This window comes from Pteropus medius, unplaced genomic scaffold (genome assembly GCF_902729225.1).
Source record: "Pteropus medius unplaced genomic scaffold, Ma_sr-lr_union100, whole genome shotgun sequence".
Lineage (NCBI taxonomy): Eukaryota > Metazoa > Chordata > Mammalia > Chiroptera > Pteropodidae > Pteropus > Pteropus medius.
In genome coordinates this window covers 8,317,719-8,332,695 of record NW_024349801.1, presented here as the reverse complement: position 1 = coordinate 8,332,695, position 14,977 = coordinate 8,317,719, and the positions used below count along the sequence as shown (strand labels likewise).

The window sequence follows — 14,977 nt, the reverse complement described above, 5'->3', positions numbered from 1 at the left end:
TTGAGCCATTCCTTTGTTCAGACTGGCCCTCATTAGTTTTAAATTATTATTATATGTTTACCCCCAAATCTGTAGAATTTATAACCCTATCCCAACGAAAGAGTTTTTCTTAAATATTTTGTTCTGATTTAGATCAGTGTTTTCAAACTGCCTTAAGATCTCGAAAGTACATCTGGGCTGAGTAGGTGGGGCTTCACCCCTCACTCATGTTGATCCACACTCTTCCCTCCCAAATACTTTTAACTATTTTACATATTGAGTTTATTCATTATTCTGCTGCTTAGAAAAGCCCCTCTTGTAAATATTTTCTTAGGTGGGCAGGCTGCCAGAGTTAGAGGGTCCTCAAACAGTATCAGATCCAACACCCCGACCACCCCCACCCACCACGCTGTCCAGAAACAATGGAAAATCAGGGGCTCCTCTTGGGGACAGAATCCAGATGGTTTCTTCATTCAGGAAAGAAAGGGTAGGCGGAACCTAAAAATTGCTTCCAGATTTTGGAGAAATTTCCAACTTAAGCAGGCAAAATATACCTTTTAATGACTGTTGTACTATAATCATTCTTGCATTGCTGGTGTTTCATAAAAACAAACCGACAAAATAAAAATCTTTAACAGACAAGACATTACAAAGACCAATTATGGAAAGCAGATGTTTACAAATACAGTCATCACTTAGGGGATGGAAAGTCCAGAGTTCATAGTATAACCTACCTTAAGCAAATTCAAACTGTAAATACAGAGCAGTTAAATGGTTATTTATATTACAAAATGTTTTTTCAAAGCATTTCTCTACATGGCATTGTCACTTGGCATTTAAAATACAACTCATTTACAAATATCATTTAATTTATATACAACTTCAGGAAATAATGCATTGGAATAAAATGAGGGGGGAAAGGAACAGAAGAGAGAAAGTAACAGCCCATTTTGTAAGAGTCTGGGGTTGCAGAGTTCCCAAATATTAGATGCAAAGTAGGTCCGGAGGAAGCATGTGGGGTGACAATAGTCATGGTTACATCTTTTTTTCAAATAACTATTCTTAACCTGCTTCCCAAGAAGGATTTTGTGGAACTGTGGCTAAAACTTCCCAGACACAGAGACTAGCATGAGGCTACAACACAGGGATATGTCACCTTAGACACACATGATACAATAAATATGGTAAATCCATGGGTATATGTCACTTTGGACACGTAGGATACAATGGATATGGTATATGAATATACGGATATGTCACTTTGGACGCAAAGATATTCATTAGACATAGGCTGGAGTTTTCTATTAAAGCAGTGTTTCAGATCTTTGTTGCAAGAGAAAATGAAGCAACAGATAGATACCTGCCTGGTCTAAAAGATAGGGAAATAATTTGGTCCAAACAAGCCCAGTACACTTAGCGTAAGGCACTGGGGTCGGGCAGATAGAGCCTTTTCCAGTGGGCTTGGGACTGGCATGGGGGCTTCACCAAGACAGGCCCTTCGGATTCCCCACCATCCACTTGGCTTCCAGTGGCAGAGATGTAAGGCAGGCAGAGGCTGAGACTGGCATTGCTAGTTTGCTTTTGTAAGTGACTAATAGAAGCAGGTAATACATAAATCAAAACGCATACTATGAGGTTCAATTTCCTCTGGTTCTACTACAAAACAAAGGACAAGGGGGAGAAAGAGAAGAGTGTGAGAGAAGAGAAGGGGAGAGGAGATGAAGGAAGAAAACAGAAGAGAATGGGATGGGGGCAGGAGAAAAAGAATGAATGAATTTCAAACAGTGCTTATTCCCAGGGAGTTATATTGTGGCAACTCAGAGAAGTCTTTGGGTGGAGACAGGAATGACAACTCTGCTCACTGTGAGGGACGGCAAAAGAGGTCTTGAGAACACATTGGTCTCCAATGTTTGAGGCCTGTTTTCCAGCTTGGCCTCCTTGACAACGTACTTTTGGGTGTTCATGGGAGGTCTTGGCTCCCTGGCTTTGAATTTGGTTTTGTAGCTTTGCACTCCCTGTTTCTGCAAAAGCTGCAAGGTAGCGAGACAGTGAACGTTGCTGGGGTTGGGTGGGCACGCCAGGTTTTTCTCAGGAAGGAGGGACCAGTGTAGGCAGCACCGCTCTGGATTGGCCAGCAGCAATGTCCTGGCCCCTGGAGAGGGGAAAGGCTGCCTGCAGTTGACCTTAAGGTGCTTGGCCAGCTCAGCAGATCTCTTTTCATCTTTCCCGTTAACTGTTTTCAATCCATATTCACAAGCCACACACGCATCCTTTTCCATACTTAGCACCTTTTCTTCAGGCTGCAAGGGAAAGTTCTTACTCTTCTTACCCAGACCGTCTAAGCCATTTGGGGCTGAAGTCTTCAGGGGAGGCAGAACTAAAAGTGCCTTGGAAGTCAAGGAGTCTGAGATGGAGGGACCTCTGTCAGAACCCCCACTGAGGTCCTTGCCCCTAACTGTTTCAGGGACAGCCCACTCTTCCAAGCACCAAATAAACTCCTTTATTTGCAGACTTTTTTTCTCTCCCTGGCTATAGGAGGGAAAGCAGATCTTGCTCATGTCCCTGGTAGCAGTGGTGGGGCCCTGCGGGGGCCTCTGCATCTGGGAGAGGCTGCCTTGATCCTTCCCTGGACTTGCCTCAGCCAGAGCCCCTGACTCCAACTTCTCTGCCTCAGACTGAGGCTTGGTCTCAGGGCTCCCTTGGGAGAGACTGATACAGAGTAAACAGCTACTGGCACTTTCTCCCACCTTCACCTTTTTAAGCTTCTTCCTGGGCCAGATGCAGGCAGTTGGAGAAGTCTGCCCCCAGCCATGAACCTATAAATAAAGCAGCGTGTTACTCTCAGTTGAGCTGCCCAAACTCTAGCCACCCCAACCTTGGCCACATCCCCATTTTGGCCATCCTATTTGAACTGATATTTTTCTTTAAATAAAATCTTTTTAAAAAATCTTTAATACCCATTTTAGCCTTACTAAGCAATAGTATTTATAAATCTGAAATACTAGTAATAGGATTTGTTAATACTGAAATACTAAGCAGTTATCTCTAAATGGCCACTTGATGTGCTCACTATATATTTTTTCAGATGTGCATTAAAAAAAAATTGGAAGTATTAAATAAAAATAAAATCAAAACTGTTCATCCTTGTGCCCCACCATCAGGGCTTCTTGTCCTTCCAGGCTCTGTTTACCACACCCAGGGAGACTGCTGTGCGGAGGGTCTGGAGGAGAGAGGATGCGCAAAGGCAGGTCCATTCCAACAGTCCTTAGATGCATATTTCAGAGTAGTTACATTTGATAGTAAACGAAACCTTATAACCTTAGAAAGTTTAAATTCTTAAATAGGACTGTATACAGCCCTGACTTACCTGGCATGGGAGTGTGTATATGGAAAGTCATAAATGCTTAAGGAAGCGATGGGGGGCAGTACACAATACAGAGAATACTAGATAGACAAGGGCTCTTGAAGACATGATTCTTTCAACTGTCAAGTGGACTTGGGTGAGTCACCCTGCCTTGTCTTGGCCTCAGTTTCCACCTTTATAAAATAAACCGAGTAGATAAGGGTTTCTCAACCTTGGCACTACTGATGTTTGCAGCTCGTTATGGACTGTATGTTCGTGTCCCTCCAAATTCCTATGTCGAAACTCTAATCCGCAATGTGATGGTATATGGAGGTGGAGTATTTTGGAGATAATTAGGATTAAATGAGGTCAAGAGGGTGGGACCCCCATAATAGGATCAGTATCCTTATAAGAGGAGGAGATAAACAATCTCCCTCTCTGCTTTTATGTACCAAGGAAGGCCATGTGAGGGCATAACCAGGAAGAGGGCCCTCATCAAGAACCCGACCAAGCTGGCAGCGTGAACTTGGACTTACACCCTCTAGAACTGTGAAAAATAACTCTGTTGCTTAAGCCCCGCTGCCTGTGGGATTCTGTTACAGCAGCCTGAATTAAGATAAGGCAATATTATTTCCTGTGGTGGGTGCCATCCTGGGCATTGTGGGATATGGAGCAGCACCCCCAGCCTCGACCATTAGATGCCACTAGTATCCCCTTCCCCTCATCCCTAGTCATGACATTGTCAAGTATCACCTGAGAATCACTGGATTAGACCAAATTTCCTTATAGTTCTAAATTTAGGATTCTATTCTTGATTCAAAGAATAAATCCACACAGTTCTAAGTAGAACTTCTAGAACAGAAATCTCAGGTTTCTTGGGGAGTTTAGTAGTTAAGGAGCTCAGGTTCTGGAGTCCAGAAGATCTTGGCCACTGGCTGAGTGACCTTCAGCACATTATTTTACCTTTTGAGTACCTCAGTATCCTTGTCCAAAAAGTAAGGCTGTTCAGAATATCTGCTGCAAAGGGCTACTGTGAGGTTGAATGAAGTGTGTACATGAAACATTTAGTACTGTGCATGCCAATACCAAGTGGCCATAAATACTCGATGAAAGGTTCACTATTCTCATCATTAATATTTGACCTCTGTTCCACAGTTTTCTACATTTCATTGTTTACAAATTTTTTTTTGTCATAGTAACTATTTTTGAAAAAGTTAAAGAAAAAGCTTGCATCAAAACACTGAAGTGAAAGAGACCTAACTCAAGAAGACACTTACTGCTTCTTCCCATCCAGTTCCGATAGCAAACTCATTGACTTTTTCATCCTGTTCAAGCGTAATGTCACTGATATTGAGAAGACAACAAACATGATTCTTTTCGCTTCCTTCATCTGGACAAGTATAGGTTAATTCATTTTTTTCTGTGCTTTGAATTTCATTATTTCCATTATTTTCTAATTTAGTCTCATTTTTCTGACAGAGATCCATTACTGTAATTACTGTGATGGTTGTTTAAAGTTTTTAACATCTTCTTCCTGCAGTTTGAAATGCAAATTGAACTCAGTTTTTATTCATTCATTTAAAGAAAAGCTTTATTAGAAGAGAACGTACATTTCCAGAAGAGGAAGTAGGCCTGAGCAAGAGAAGCATGGCTCAAAAGGCTGAACTCAGTTTTTAATACTGATTTTTTTTTTTAAAAAAAAGCAATTCAGTAACTCAGGTGAAATATCTTCAAGATATTCAGGAACAGACTGAGAAGAAATACTATAAAACCATCCATTCCAACTATTGACATTATAAAAGATAAGGCTAATTTTAATTAAAGGCTAATGGATTTAATTAAAGACCAAAGTTGGGAGTGAAGAGGAGAGAAAGATATTAGCACAGGCTCTATCGCTCAAGATGGGGTACAGTCTGCAGTAAGCAAAGTAGGTTTAAGCATCCCTACCCTCCACTCCAAAAATGTCCAGATGATACTGTACTAATATCAAGAGAACTGGGGTAGATGTATGTGACTTATGCACCCCAACCTCCTCATTCCCTTCTCAACAACTCTGGATATTGGCTTGAGATCTTTAGGCTTTTGAGGAAACTGGTAGAGCATGTAATCTAAGCTAAGTCAATTGGTTCAGTCTAATTCACTGACTATGACTGATATCCTTATAAAAAGGGGAAATTTGGACAAAACATGCACAGAGGGAAGAGGATGTGAAGAGACACAGAGAAAAAATGGCCATCTGCAAGCCAAGGAAAGAGCCCTGAAACAGATCCTCCCCTCACAGCCTTCAGAAGGAATCAACCCTGCCAACACCTTGATTTTGGACTGTGAGCCTCTAGAAGTGTGAGACAACAATCTGCTGTTTAAGTCACCCAATCTGTGTTCCTTTGTTATGGCAGCCCTAGGAAACTACTACAGTAGGCGGTAATGATGGTAGTGGTGGTGGTGGTGATGTGTGATGATGATGATGATACTATCCTTAATGAATGCTTTTTCGGGTTTAAAAATGGGACTTGGCATTTATAATCCAGTCAAAGGGTTAGGAAAGTTATAATCCTGATTATGAGCACAGACTTGAGTGCCAAACAGCCAGAGTTCCAATCTTATTTATTAGCTGTATGATCTTGAGTAAGTTACTTTTCTGGGTCTATTTGCTCATCTATGAAAAGGGCATGATTATAATACCTTCCCACAGACAGGGGTTCCTCTTGGAAACCCCACATGCTACATAGATGAACTCCAATGCCTAAGCAGTGACTAACAAAGATCCAGCTGAGTGCTAATGAACGGCCAGTGTCTTCTTGAGGAAATCATTACTTGTAATGAGACAGAGTTCAATGGGAACCACACACCTTGCTTTCTCTCACCCCAACGTGATCCCTGCCAGAAACCCACATTTTTCATTTCTTGTTAAGGTAGAGATAAGTAACTTCTTGTAACAATATCTGTTCAATTACCATTTCAGCATTTTCACTTAGGCTTCAAGTGGCATTTTGATGGTAATTAAGTTGTATTTACCTATGGAAGGTCAAATATCTTTGGGCATCTTAATTTTTTCCAATATGACATCAGAGGAAATGAATGAGATCTGAAAGGAAAAAAACTTATATTACAAGTGACTAGAAACTAGAAGTGCTATTTTGTTTACAAACAGAAGCATGATTAAGGACCTGACAGATTGTGCAAACCACCTGATCCTTTCATATTGTGAAATTTCACTACCCAGGCCAAAAAGCTCCTATTAGTATACCTAGACCTTGTTCTCTTCTGAATTACAAATACATTTGTATCACAGAACCCCAAAGACTTAAGACATGTACAGTTTTAAAGGAAAAAGAGCAAGGAATAAAAAGCAAAGCCATTTATTAATTAATAAAATGAAGTTAAACTTGAGGTTATTATAGCAATGAAACAGATACTGTTTAGCAGAGATTAAGTAGCTTCAGAATGTTCAAATCAGTAAGAAAAATGTTCTGTGACTGAAGAATCTCACTGACAAGGTGTTCACTTAGAGAGCCTGCTCAAATGCAAAATGCTCATATTTACTGGTTCTCTAACTTGGCTCACCTTGGAATCATCTGGGGAGCTGTATGAAAAATAATACCCAGACCCCACCCACAAAGATTCTGATTATAATTGGTCTGGGCACAGCCTGGCCATCAGCATTTTTTAAAAATCACCCAAGGTGATTCTAAAATCCAGCAAAGTTGGAGAACTACTCTGTCAGAAAGTTCTTCCTTATATTGAAAGAACACTGCTTTCCCTGCCCCTTCAACATCCTCCACTCCTTGGTCCTAGTTTTGTGCTCCAGAGCAGGGCTCTGTGATGGGAAGCCTTCCCATCTACAGATGGGGTTCAGGAGGTCTGTGATGCCTCTGAAGATGCTCAATCATTTTTTCAGGGAACGGCTTGCATCAGAGTTACAAAGAATTCTATTACTACAAAACTTTGAAGAATCATTAATCCAGAGACTGCCCATTGCCTCAGCCTCCTAACAGCCCTATGAAAAAATTCCATGTACTCTTCTCTTTCAGGTTAACCATCTCCAGCACTTTTGACTATTTCTCACATGCCATGAGAGTATGTGAAAGCTGAGGGGAAGCCCATGTCTCTATCTCTATACATCTAGAGAGAGGAACAGCAGAGGCCAAGGATGCAATATTGGGTAAGTTTCTATTTTGGAGTCTGTAGAATTGGACCCAGTGAGGGCACCAGAAGGGGTTCCAGTAACATTTATTACAAATTTCCAAAAGAAATCCAGGTAACAATAATAATTTAATAATAAAACTTACTGTTACATAGTTCTTACTATGTGGCAGGCATTGTTATAAGCATTTTACATATTTGTTATATATCCTACATTTTTATAAGTACTTTACTCATTTAATGGGGAATCATAGGAGCTATACTGACTCTTTATGACGGAAAACAAGAATCATCTCTGAGTCAATAAACACAGTATTCTTAGTCGAATTGTCAGATTCCCACATACCAGACTGCAGACTGCTAGGTGTTCTCCGGAACCCTGGTGTTCTTCAAGCTGGATCAAGATGCTTCACTACTAAAACAAATATTGGTGGTCTTTTTCTAAATAGAAAAAAAAAAAATCAGTTAGTGGAAAGAATAGTCTTAATTTTAAGTTTTCCTCCAAATTTTATTTTTTTCCTCAAATTTTATTGCCCATTCTTGTCTTCCAGCTCATGTAAGAAATGACAAACAGAAGTATGCAAGAAGCAAAGATCCTAAAAGAGTAGAAATGTGACTTGTTACAAATTATACGCAGTTTTACTTTTAGGGTGAAATGCAGAAATCTGCATTGATAAAATACATTGACTTTCTCATAGTAAAATTATGCCTACTTTATAGATTTGAAGTAGATCAATAACCCATGCTATTCTACTTCTCGACTTTCAATGAGCTTTACAACCTGATTCAATTTGAGACCAGTAAAAAGCGTACATCAAAGTTCTTAATATTTCCAAGAAAATCACATTAAGAAAACACAAAGATCATAGTGAAAATGCTACCATGGGAAAATGCATTTGCAGATGCAACTACAAAATTGGATTTGGAGTAGGAAGACACACAGATATAGGTGAGAAGGTATTAAACTCTATGACATAAACTACTGAAGGGACTTAATCAAAATGTATAAAGAAGAAAATGTTGACTGAGGTTCAAGCCCCCAAAGTACATGCTTGGATAAACAAGAATAAACCCAATGAAAAACTGATGAAGGAATTTAAGATATTTGGAAATAAAATAACGAAGATGAATGAGAGTCTAAGAAACAGAGCCTATGGAAATTCATTATAATCCAGAAAATACCTTTTCTAGAAGCATTTAAAGACAGAAATGGAAAGGAAATGATCAGAAAAAACAACAGCTCTGTAGCACATTTATTTTACCAGTTAAACACAAGCAATTATTATTTGCTTCAAAATAATCCTGTAAGAAGTATGGAAGGTGTGGGGGGGATAGTGGTTGTCATTAGAGAAAATATGATGAAATAAAAGTGGCCATAAATTCTGTTTGTTGTAAATGGGTATAAGGACATGGAGGTTAACTGTACCCTTCACGCTATTTTTATGTAAGTGTGAAGTTTTCCATAATAATAATTAAAAATATTTAAGCCATCATATTATCAAAGTGGTTCAAGAAATGGACTGTGTGATAATAGTGGAGGTGAGGATATGATGAATTCTGACCTTAAGCAAACTGAAATAAATGTTATCAGAGTAGATAACACAGTCTGTATAATTTTAAGTTGGAGTAAAGACCTTGAATGAGTACTTATTGAAAAAGAAGAGGCACCCAAGAGGTCGGGCCTGTGGGACAAGATGGAGTTCCTGCAGGTCCTGAAGCGCGGGCTGCAGCAGGTCTGCAGCCATGGCAGCCTCCGAGGCTATCTACGAATTTTCTTCAGGGCAAGTGATGTGAAAGTTGGTACATTAATCGGGGAAGAAAAAAACGGAAACAATACTATGAAGACAACAAGTAGTTTTTTGGCTATCACCAATGGGTATATATACTACTGAAATAAATGGCGAAAACACATTCTGGGATATGGATAGAAGCATGGTGCCCCCTGAATGGCATCGCTGGCTTCACTGTATGACTGATGACCCTCCAACAACAAAACCATCTACTGCTTGTAAATTCATTTGGACAAACCATAAATTCAATGTGCGTGGGATTCCAGAACATTAAGTACCTTATTCCACCACTAGAAAGAAGATTCGTAAGTGGGTCCCACCTTCAACACCTTACAAAGTAAAGACAATGAAAAATCATTTAAACATGTAAAATATGAGGCTTTTCAATTGCACCTTTACTGCTTACTATTAACTTGATTTAAATGGTTTGATTTAAAAAAAAAACAAACAAACAAAAAACAGATGTACAACAAAGGTATAAAAAAAATCAGAGAATAGAGTTTATGAAGGTGATTTAGAGAAACTCCAAAAATAATTGTCGAATTACTCTTAAAGTACTTAAGGTCTTCTCATTAAATTAACTGAATTGCAAACGGACAGGCTGGAAATGCAGAAAAAAAAACAGACATTATCTTTTGGATCTCTGAAACTTTATTATGATCATGCAGTTTGCTGATTAATTGAGAAGAACAGAGACTACCAAATGCCTCTCTGTTAGACATCTGGCAAAATCAATGTAGCTTTAACACCCAAACCAAAATGTAACTTAGAATATGAAGTGTCTTGCTCCTGAAATGAACAAAGACTTCCATTATGCTACAAAGGGCCAATGGCAGAGACATACCAATATTACAACGGAGTCCAAGAATAGGCCACATTTTCTGTTGCTAATCTCGTGGACATGTTGTATAAAAGTTAAAATGGTGTGGGAGGGGGTGAAATCAATGTAAATGGAGAACAATGACCATATCTACTATTTGTAAAATAATAATGTTTCTCAAAAAAAAATCCATGTGAAAAAAAGAGATAACCTGACCAAGAATATGGATTTATTCTTCATATTTCTTTGATCAAGAAGGTGATAATGTAGTTATTTTGTTTTAATGAAAGTGAAGTTAGAAATGGATCTATTTTAAAAGTCCTCATTAAGTTCTGATTTTTATTTTTTGTATTTTTTGTTTTTAGTGTTTGCCCCAGATATGGCTCAAGCTGCCAGGTTCTTTTTGCAAAAGGTTGCTCTGGCAGCCTTACCAGGGTACACTTCAGTTTGGCATGGCTGCTGTCTGTTAGCCTCAGCTACCTAGAATTAGTGTAGATAGGCAAGGTTATACTACAATAACAAGCAATCCCAACTCTTTTCCCCAGTGACAGAAAACAACAAAAGTTTATTTCTAACACATACTACATGTCCATTGTATGATGTCATGGACTCTCCTCCACATTATCCTCACTCCGGAATTGAACTAATGGAGGCACTATAACGGGGAAACCATAGCCAACTATAATGGCAAACATGGGGACTCAAACACTGACTTTAAATGCTTCTTCCTGGAAGTAACATATGACTTTGGTTCCCATGTCATTAGCTGGAACAAGTCATAAGGTATTGCCTAACTTCAAGAAGTAGGGATAATACTTCCTCCTAAATCTCCAGAAGAAAAAGGAAAACAGATTTTGGTGACCAGTGGTAATGTCTTCGTACCACATTAGTTTGGTATTATCAGATGTGACATACAAAGCAAATGGTCTTTATGTACTAAGAATATCACTATCTAAAATGTGGATATTTATGGTCCTTGAAGGAAGAGTCCAGGACCCCTGGAATTGGGAAGTCCTTGATCTTGGGAAGGTAAGACTATGTGCCTATAACCGATAATTCTTTTCTTAAATTTTTTTTTCAATTCTTTGGATTCTAAAATGTATATGAAAATATAAAGGCCTAAGAATACAGTCAGTTTTAAAGAAGTTGAGAGTATAACTGCTGAATATCAACATACAAATCTAGAACAGGATTTCTTGTCAATATTGACAAGCTAGATTGAAAATTTATTAGGAAATGCAAAGGAACTATAATATCAATAACAATTATAAAAATAATGTAGAGGAATCACACTACCCAGTTTTAAAAATCACTATAGGAATAGGAATCAGTATGATACTGGTTAATGAAGAGACACATAGGTCAGTGGGTTGAAATAGGAGGTCCGGAAATATACCCACACAAAAATGGCCAATTAATTTTTGACAAAGATGCAAAAATAATTAAATGCAGACAAAATAGTCTTTTCAACCATAGTGTTGCAACCATGGGCCATCCATATGCCAAAATTTTTAAAACTCAAAATGGATCATAGATCTAAATATAAATCATAAAACTACATAACTTTTAAAAGAAAACATAGAAAATCTTCATGACTTAGGGTCAGGTGCTATTCTTAGACATGCTTAAGTATTTTTAATAACTGAGAGCTCATCAATTTACAAGCTACTTTTTTCATTCCAGTGGCAAAATTTAAGATTAAAATGTTCTCAAATCAAGACATCAGTAAACCTGCATATTTTGCTCCTTTCCTGGTGTTCCTTCTAAAAGCAACATATGCTAATCCTGAAACTAAAGAAAGCTATCATTTTTCAGACAAGAATCTCAAATTCCCTCATTTTAAGAATGCAGTCACTTGTCAACATCTTTAAAATGTAGTACCTGGAGATGAGGACAATACATCAAATTCAGTCTGGCTAGAAGTGTCTATTTTGAAATCTGACTCTCCTTGATCTGAAAACTAAACCTATTAATTCAACAAAGGTGGCTATATTTTTTAAAATGCTATATCTCATTCTCAATGAACACTGAGCTTGAGGTCAAAAACTTCTAGATTTTTTCCACATGAATTGTTAAAAATCTGTCTTCTTCACTCTATATCCATGATTTTGATTTTTAATTTTTTTTCTTTTTATCTAGATGTAAACATCTAAGTGTATCAGATCCTTCTAAAATTTGTTTGTTTTTGTTTTTGTTTTGGACCATTATCCCAGCCCGCTTAAATAATTCTGAATCTGACATCCTACAGTTTGGCCATTTCTTCCCATTCCCACTTTAAGACTTCATTAATTTAATGGACATATCTTCTGTAACTTCATTTAAATCTCTGGTATAAATGTTGGTGAGGAGAGGGTAAAGGATAATGTCCTGTGGATATCCCTGGTACTTGTGTGTTTATTAATTATCCAACCAGCTGTAAGTTCATCTCACTATACAGTTATCGGACTTACATTTCTAAATTTCATCCACAAGATTACTGATTCATCAATTTAAGTAATCCTAATGAAAACAAAAATGAATCTTACCAAGACTTAAGGATGTTTACATTTATATTGATGTCTATTAATATTTTTACATTTGTCTACAGATGAAGAATATGTTCCTAATTGTCAGTTCCAAACAAGTAGTGGCTACCTAGGGTGTTGTGTTGAGAAGGATCTTAAGATTTGGCAGCCAGAGTAAAGAGTTCTGTGATTAATGAATGATGTCTGTCAGGAAATAAATATGAAAGGTGGCAGCACATGTGCCACATATTTGTCATTGCCTGTCTATACTGTCAGACTACAAATGCCTTACTCTATAGATTCCTACAACTGGGGGTGTGGGGAGTGGGATGTTAATGGGCCAGGAAGGTGAAAAGCCCAGGGTGTTTAAGTCAAAAGCAGACTTTATGTCAAAAGCAGGCTGTAATCCCTCAAAATTCCTTACCATTTCCTTGGCTATACACTATGTCCTCACACATACCCCCATCTTCCTAGAAGTTTCAAGTTTAAAGGAATTTTGAATATATGTCAGAATTTCAGCCAGGGAAAGATGGGTTTCTGACAGCCTCACTTGGAATTCTGAAGGGATGTTCCTGTGGATCCTTATCAATGTGCATTGAATGAAGAAATCAATGAATAGAAACGCCTTTAGTCATGGTAGAAGTTAAATTTCTTAATACAGAGCTAAGCTTCATGCATATGAACTGGTTAAATAGGTTTTGACGATTGGCCTGAGCAGGCTGATCACTGGTAATATAGTTTCTAAAAGGAAAAAAGACATAGGGACTTCAATCTAATTCAGTTTTGGAACACGATTCGGCAGTTAAACCTTTGCGTCAAAGTTAAGCACATGCGCCACCCAACGTGTGCAATTTGTTCACATTTTCAAGAGTACAAATCTTATCTCCCTATGTTAATTCTCTGTGCCTTATGCGTCCACAGAGCACACACACCCGACCTATCGCTCCTAAAGCTCAGGCACTTTCATACCTAGCTCCTCCCTTTTCTTTAATAGTCCCTCCGTCACTGCAGCCTCTTCCCCTTCTTCCATGGCCCTTCTTCCTCATCTATCTCCTCTCCTTCCTCCAGCAGTTCTTACCGTTCCACAAAAGACGCCGTCTCTTCTTTCAAGAGTTAACCCTCTCCAGCAAAATAACCCCGCTTGATCAACCCCTCCCTCCATTGGCTCCTCTCGCACAGGGATCCGCCCTTTCAACGGCTCCTCCCACTGCCCCGCCCGTTCCGTGCCGCTGCTCCCCAGGCGCCGCCCACTCTGTATCCAGCCCCGGCCCGCGCTACGTCTCCCTTTTGCCTCCAGGCTTCAGAGGGCAGCTTCCTCACGAGCTGGGAAGGGCGTCTTCGTTATGCAGCCCGTGGAGTGCTGTGGGGCCCCACGCTAAAGGTGGGGAAGCGGCCACCGCTGCTCACACCCTCACGTCCCACGTGAGATGGCAGGCCCCTGCACAGTTTAGTCCTCGCCGTCGAGCGAGGGCGACAGTTGCCCTGAGTTACGACGCGCTGGGGGCGGGTGGTGGGCGGGCCCGCAGGTGCTTGCAGCGGAAGTGACGTAAGATCGCTCGCGCAATAAAACAGCGCGGGAGGCGACGCCGACTGACGGTGGTTGGTGCGTGCTCGCCGTACGCCGTGTGCTGCCGCACACCTTCTACCGCGCGTGAGGGGCACCCTGTCCCGCTGCGGGCGCCTGAGGCGGCTTTGCGAGGTACTGTGTAGTCGCCGGTCAGGGAAGTCGACAAGGGGCTGGATGCCCTCCAGAACTTGGAGTTAGAAAGCGAGGGCCATTTGGACAGGCTTTCCCTTAGAGACCCTCAGGGCTTCACCCTACAAACTCTCTTGCTCTGGGGCCGGATGATTCTGAGGTAGGGCCGGCATTGCAGGATGGTTAGCAGCATCTAGGAGATGTCAGCCAAAAACGTCTACAACTTTTCCAGCTGTCTCCAGATCTCCCCTTCCCCATGAGAACAACAGTGCTGGGGTGATATAGGCCAAAAACTTCATAGTAGAATCCACTGGTCTTTAACTTTTGGGCGCCTGCTTACGTGACTCGGCAGGACTAGTTTGAATCTACTGGTAGTACCAAGTAGCACTCATTGAACTTGTGTAGCAGTACAGCTCTGTGAAGTGGGCATTTGGTGTCTTTTATATAAATGAAGAAAAGTAGCTTCCCGTTCTTAAATTAACAGGAACAAAAATTTAATGATCAGCTGACAGTTTCCCGAGGTCCTCCTCCAGTTCTGTTGAAAACAAAATTTGATACCATCTGACTAGCAGAATTTGTTACCCAGTCATGAAAGCTACTTTCTCAGTTTCTGGAAGTATCTCAAAGCCTTAACTAAGATTTGCTAAATGACCATTAAACTTAACTGGAAGTACATTCTCATAAGTACATGTAGAAGTTGGA

At 39.8% G+C, this 14,977-nt stretch overlaps 1 protein-coding gene and 1 long non-coding RNA gene across 7 annotated transcripts in view; one reads left to right on the top strand and one right to left on the bottom strand.

Moving 5' to 3' along the window:
- Positions 1-514: 514 nt before the first annotated feature.
- On the bottom strand, positions 515-14,099 carry CUNH16orf46 (chromosome unknown C16orf46 homolog). 6 transcript variants are annotated; one of them, XM_039888818.1, is made up of 6 exons: positions 13,900-14,099; positions 9,534-9,584; positions 7,812-7,906; positions 6,338-6,407; positions 4,600-4,856; positions 515-2,795 (listed from the first exon to the last, which is right to left on the bottom strand). In XM_039888818.1, the coding sequence occupies exons 5-6, from the start codon at positions 4,807-4,809 to the stop codon at positions 1,797-1,799; spliced, it is 1,209 nt and encodes a 402-aa protein (XP_039744752.1). In that variant the 5' UTR covers positions 4,810-4,856; positions 6,338-6,407; positions 7,812-7,906; positions 9,534-9,584; positions 13,900-14,099; the 3' UTR covers positions 515-1,796. The 6 variants fall into 6 exon arrangements, with proteins under 6 accessions (XP_039744752.1, XP_039744751.1, XP_039744754.1 ...); XM_039888817.1 differs by lacking the exon at positions 13,900-14,099 and adding an exon at positions 13,658-13,866; XM_039888820.1 differs by lacking the exon at positions 9,534-9,584.
- The window catches only part of LOC120622980 (uncharacterized), a 101,857-nt gene continuing 100,939 nt past the window's right edge, over positions 14,060-14,977 (top strand). Inside the window, exon 1 of the long non-coding RNA XR_005658610.1 lies at positions 14,060-14,278. This is a non-coding gene — a long non-coding RNA (uncharacterized LOC120622980). The remainder of the gene's footprint in view (positions 14,279-14,977) is intronic.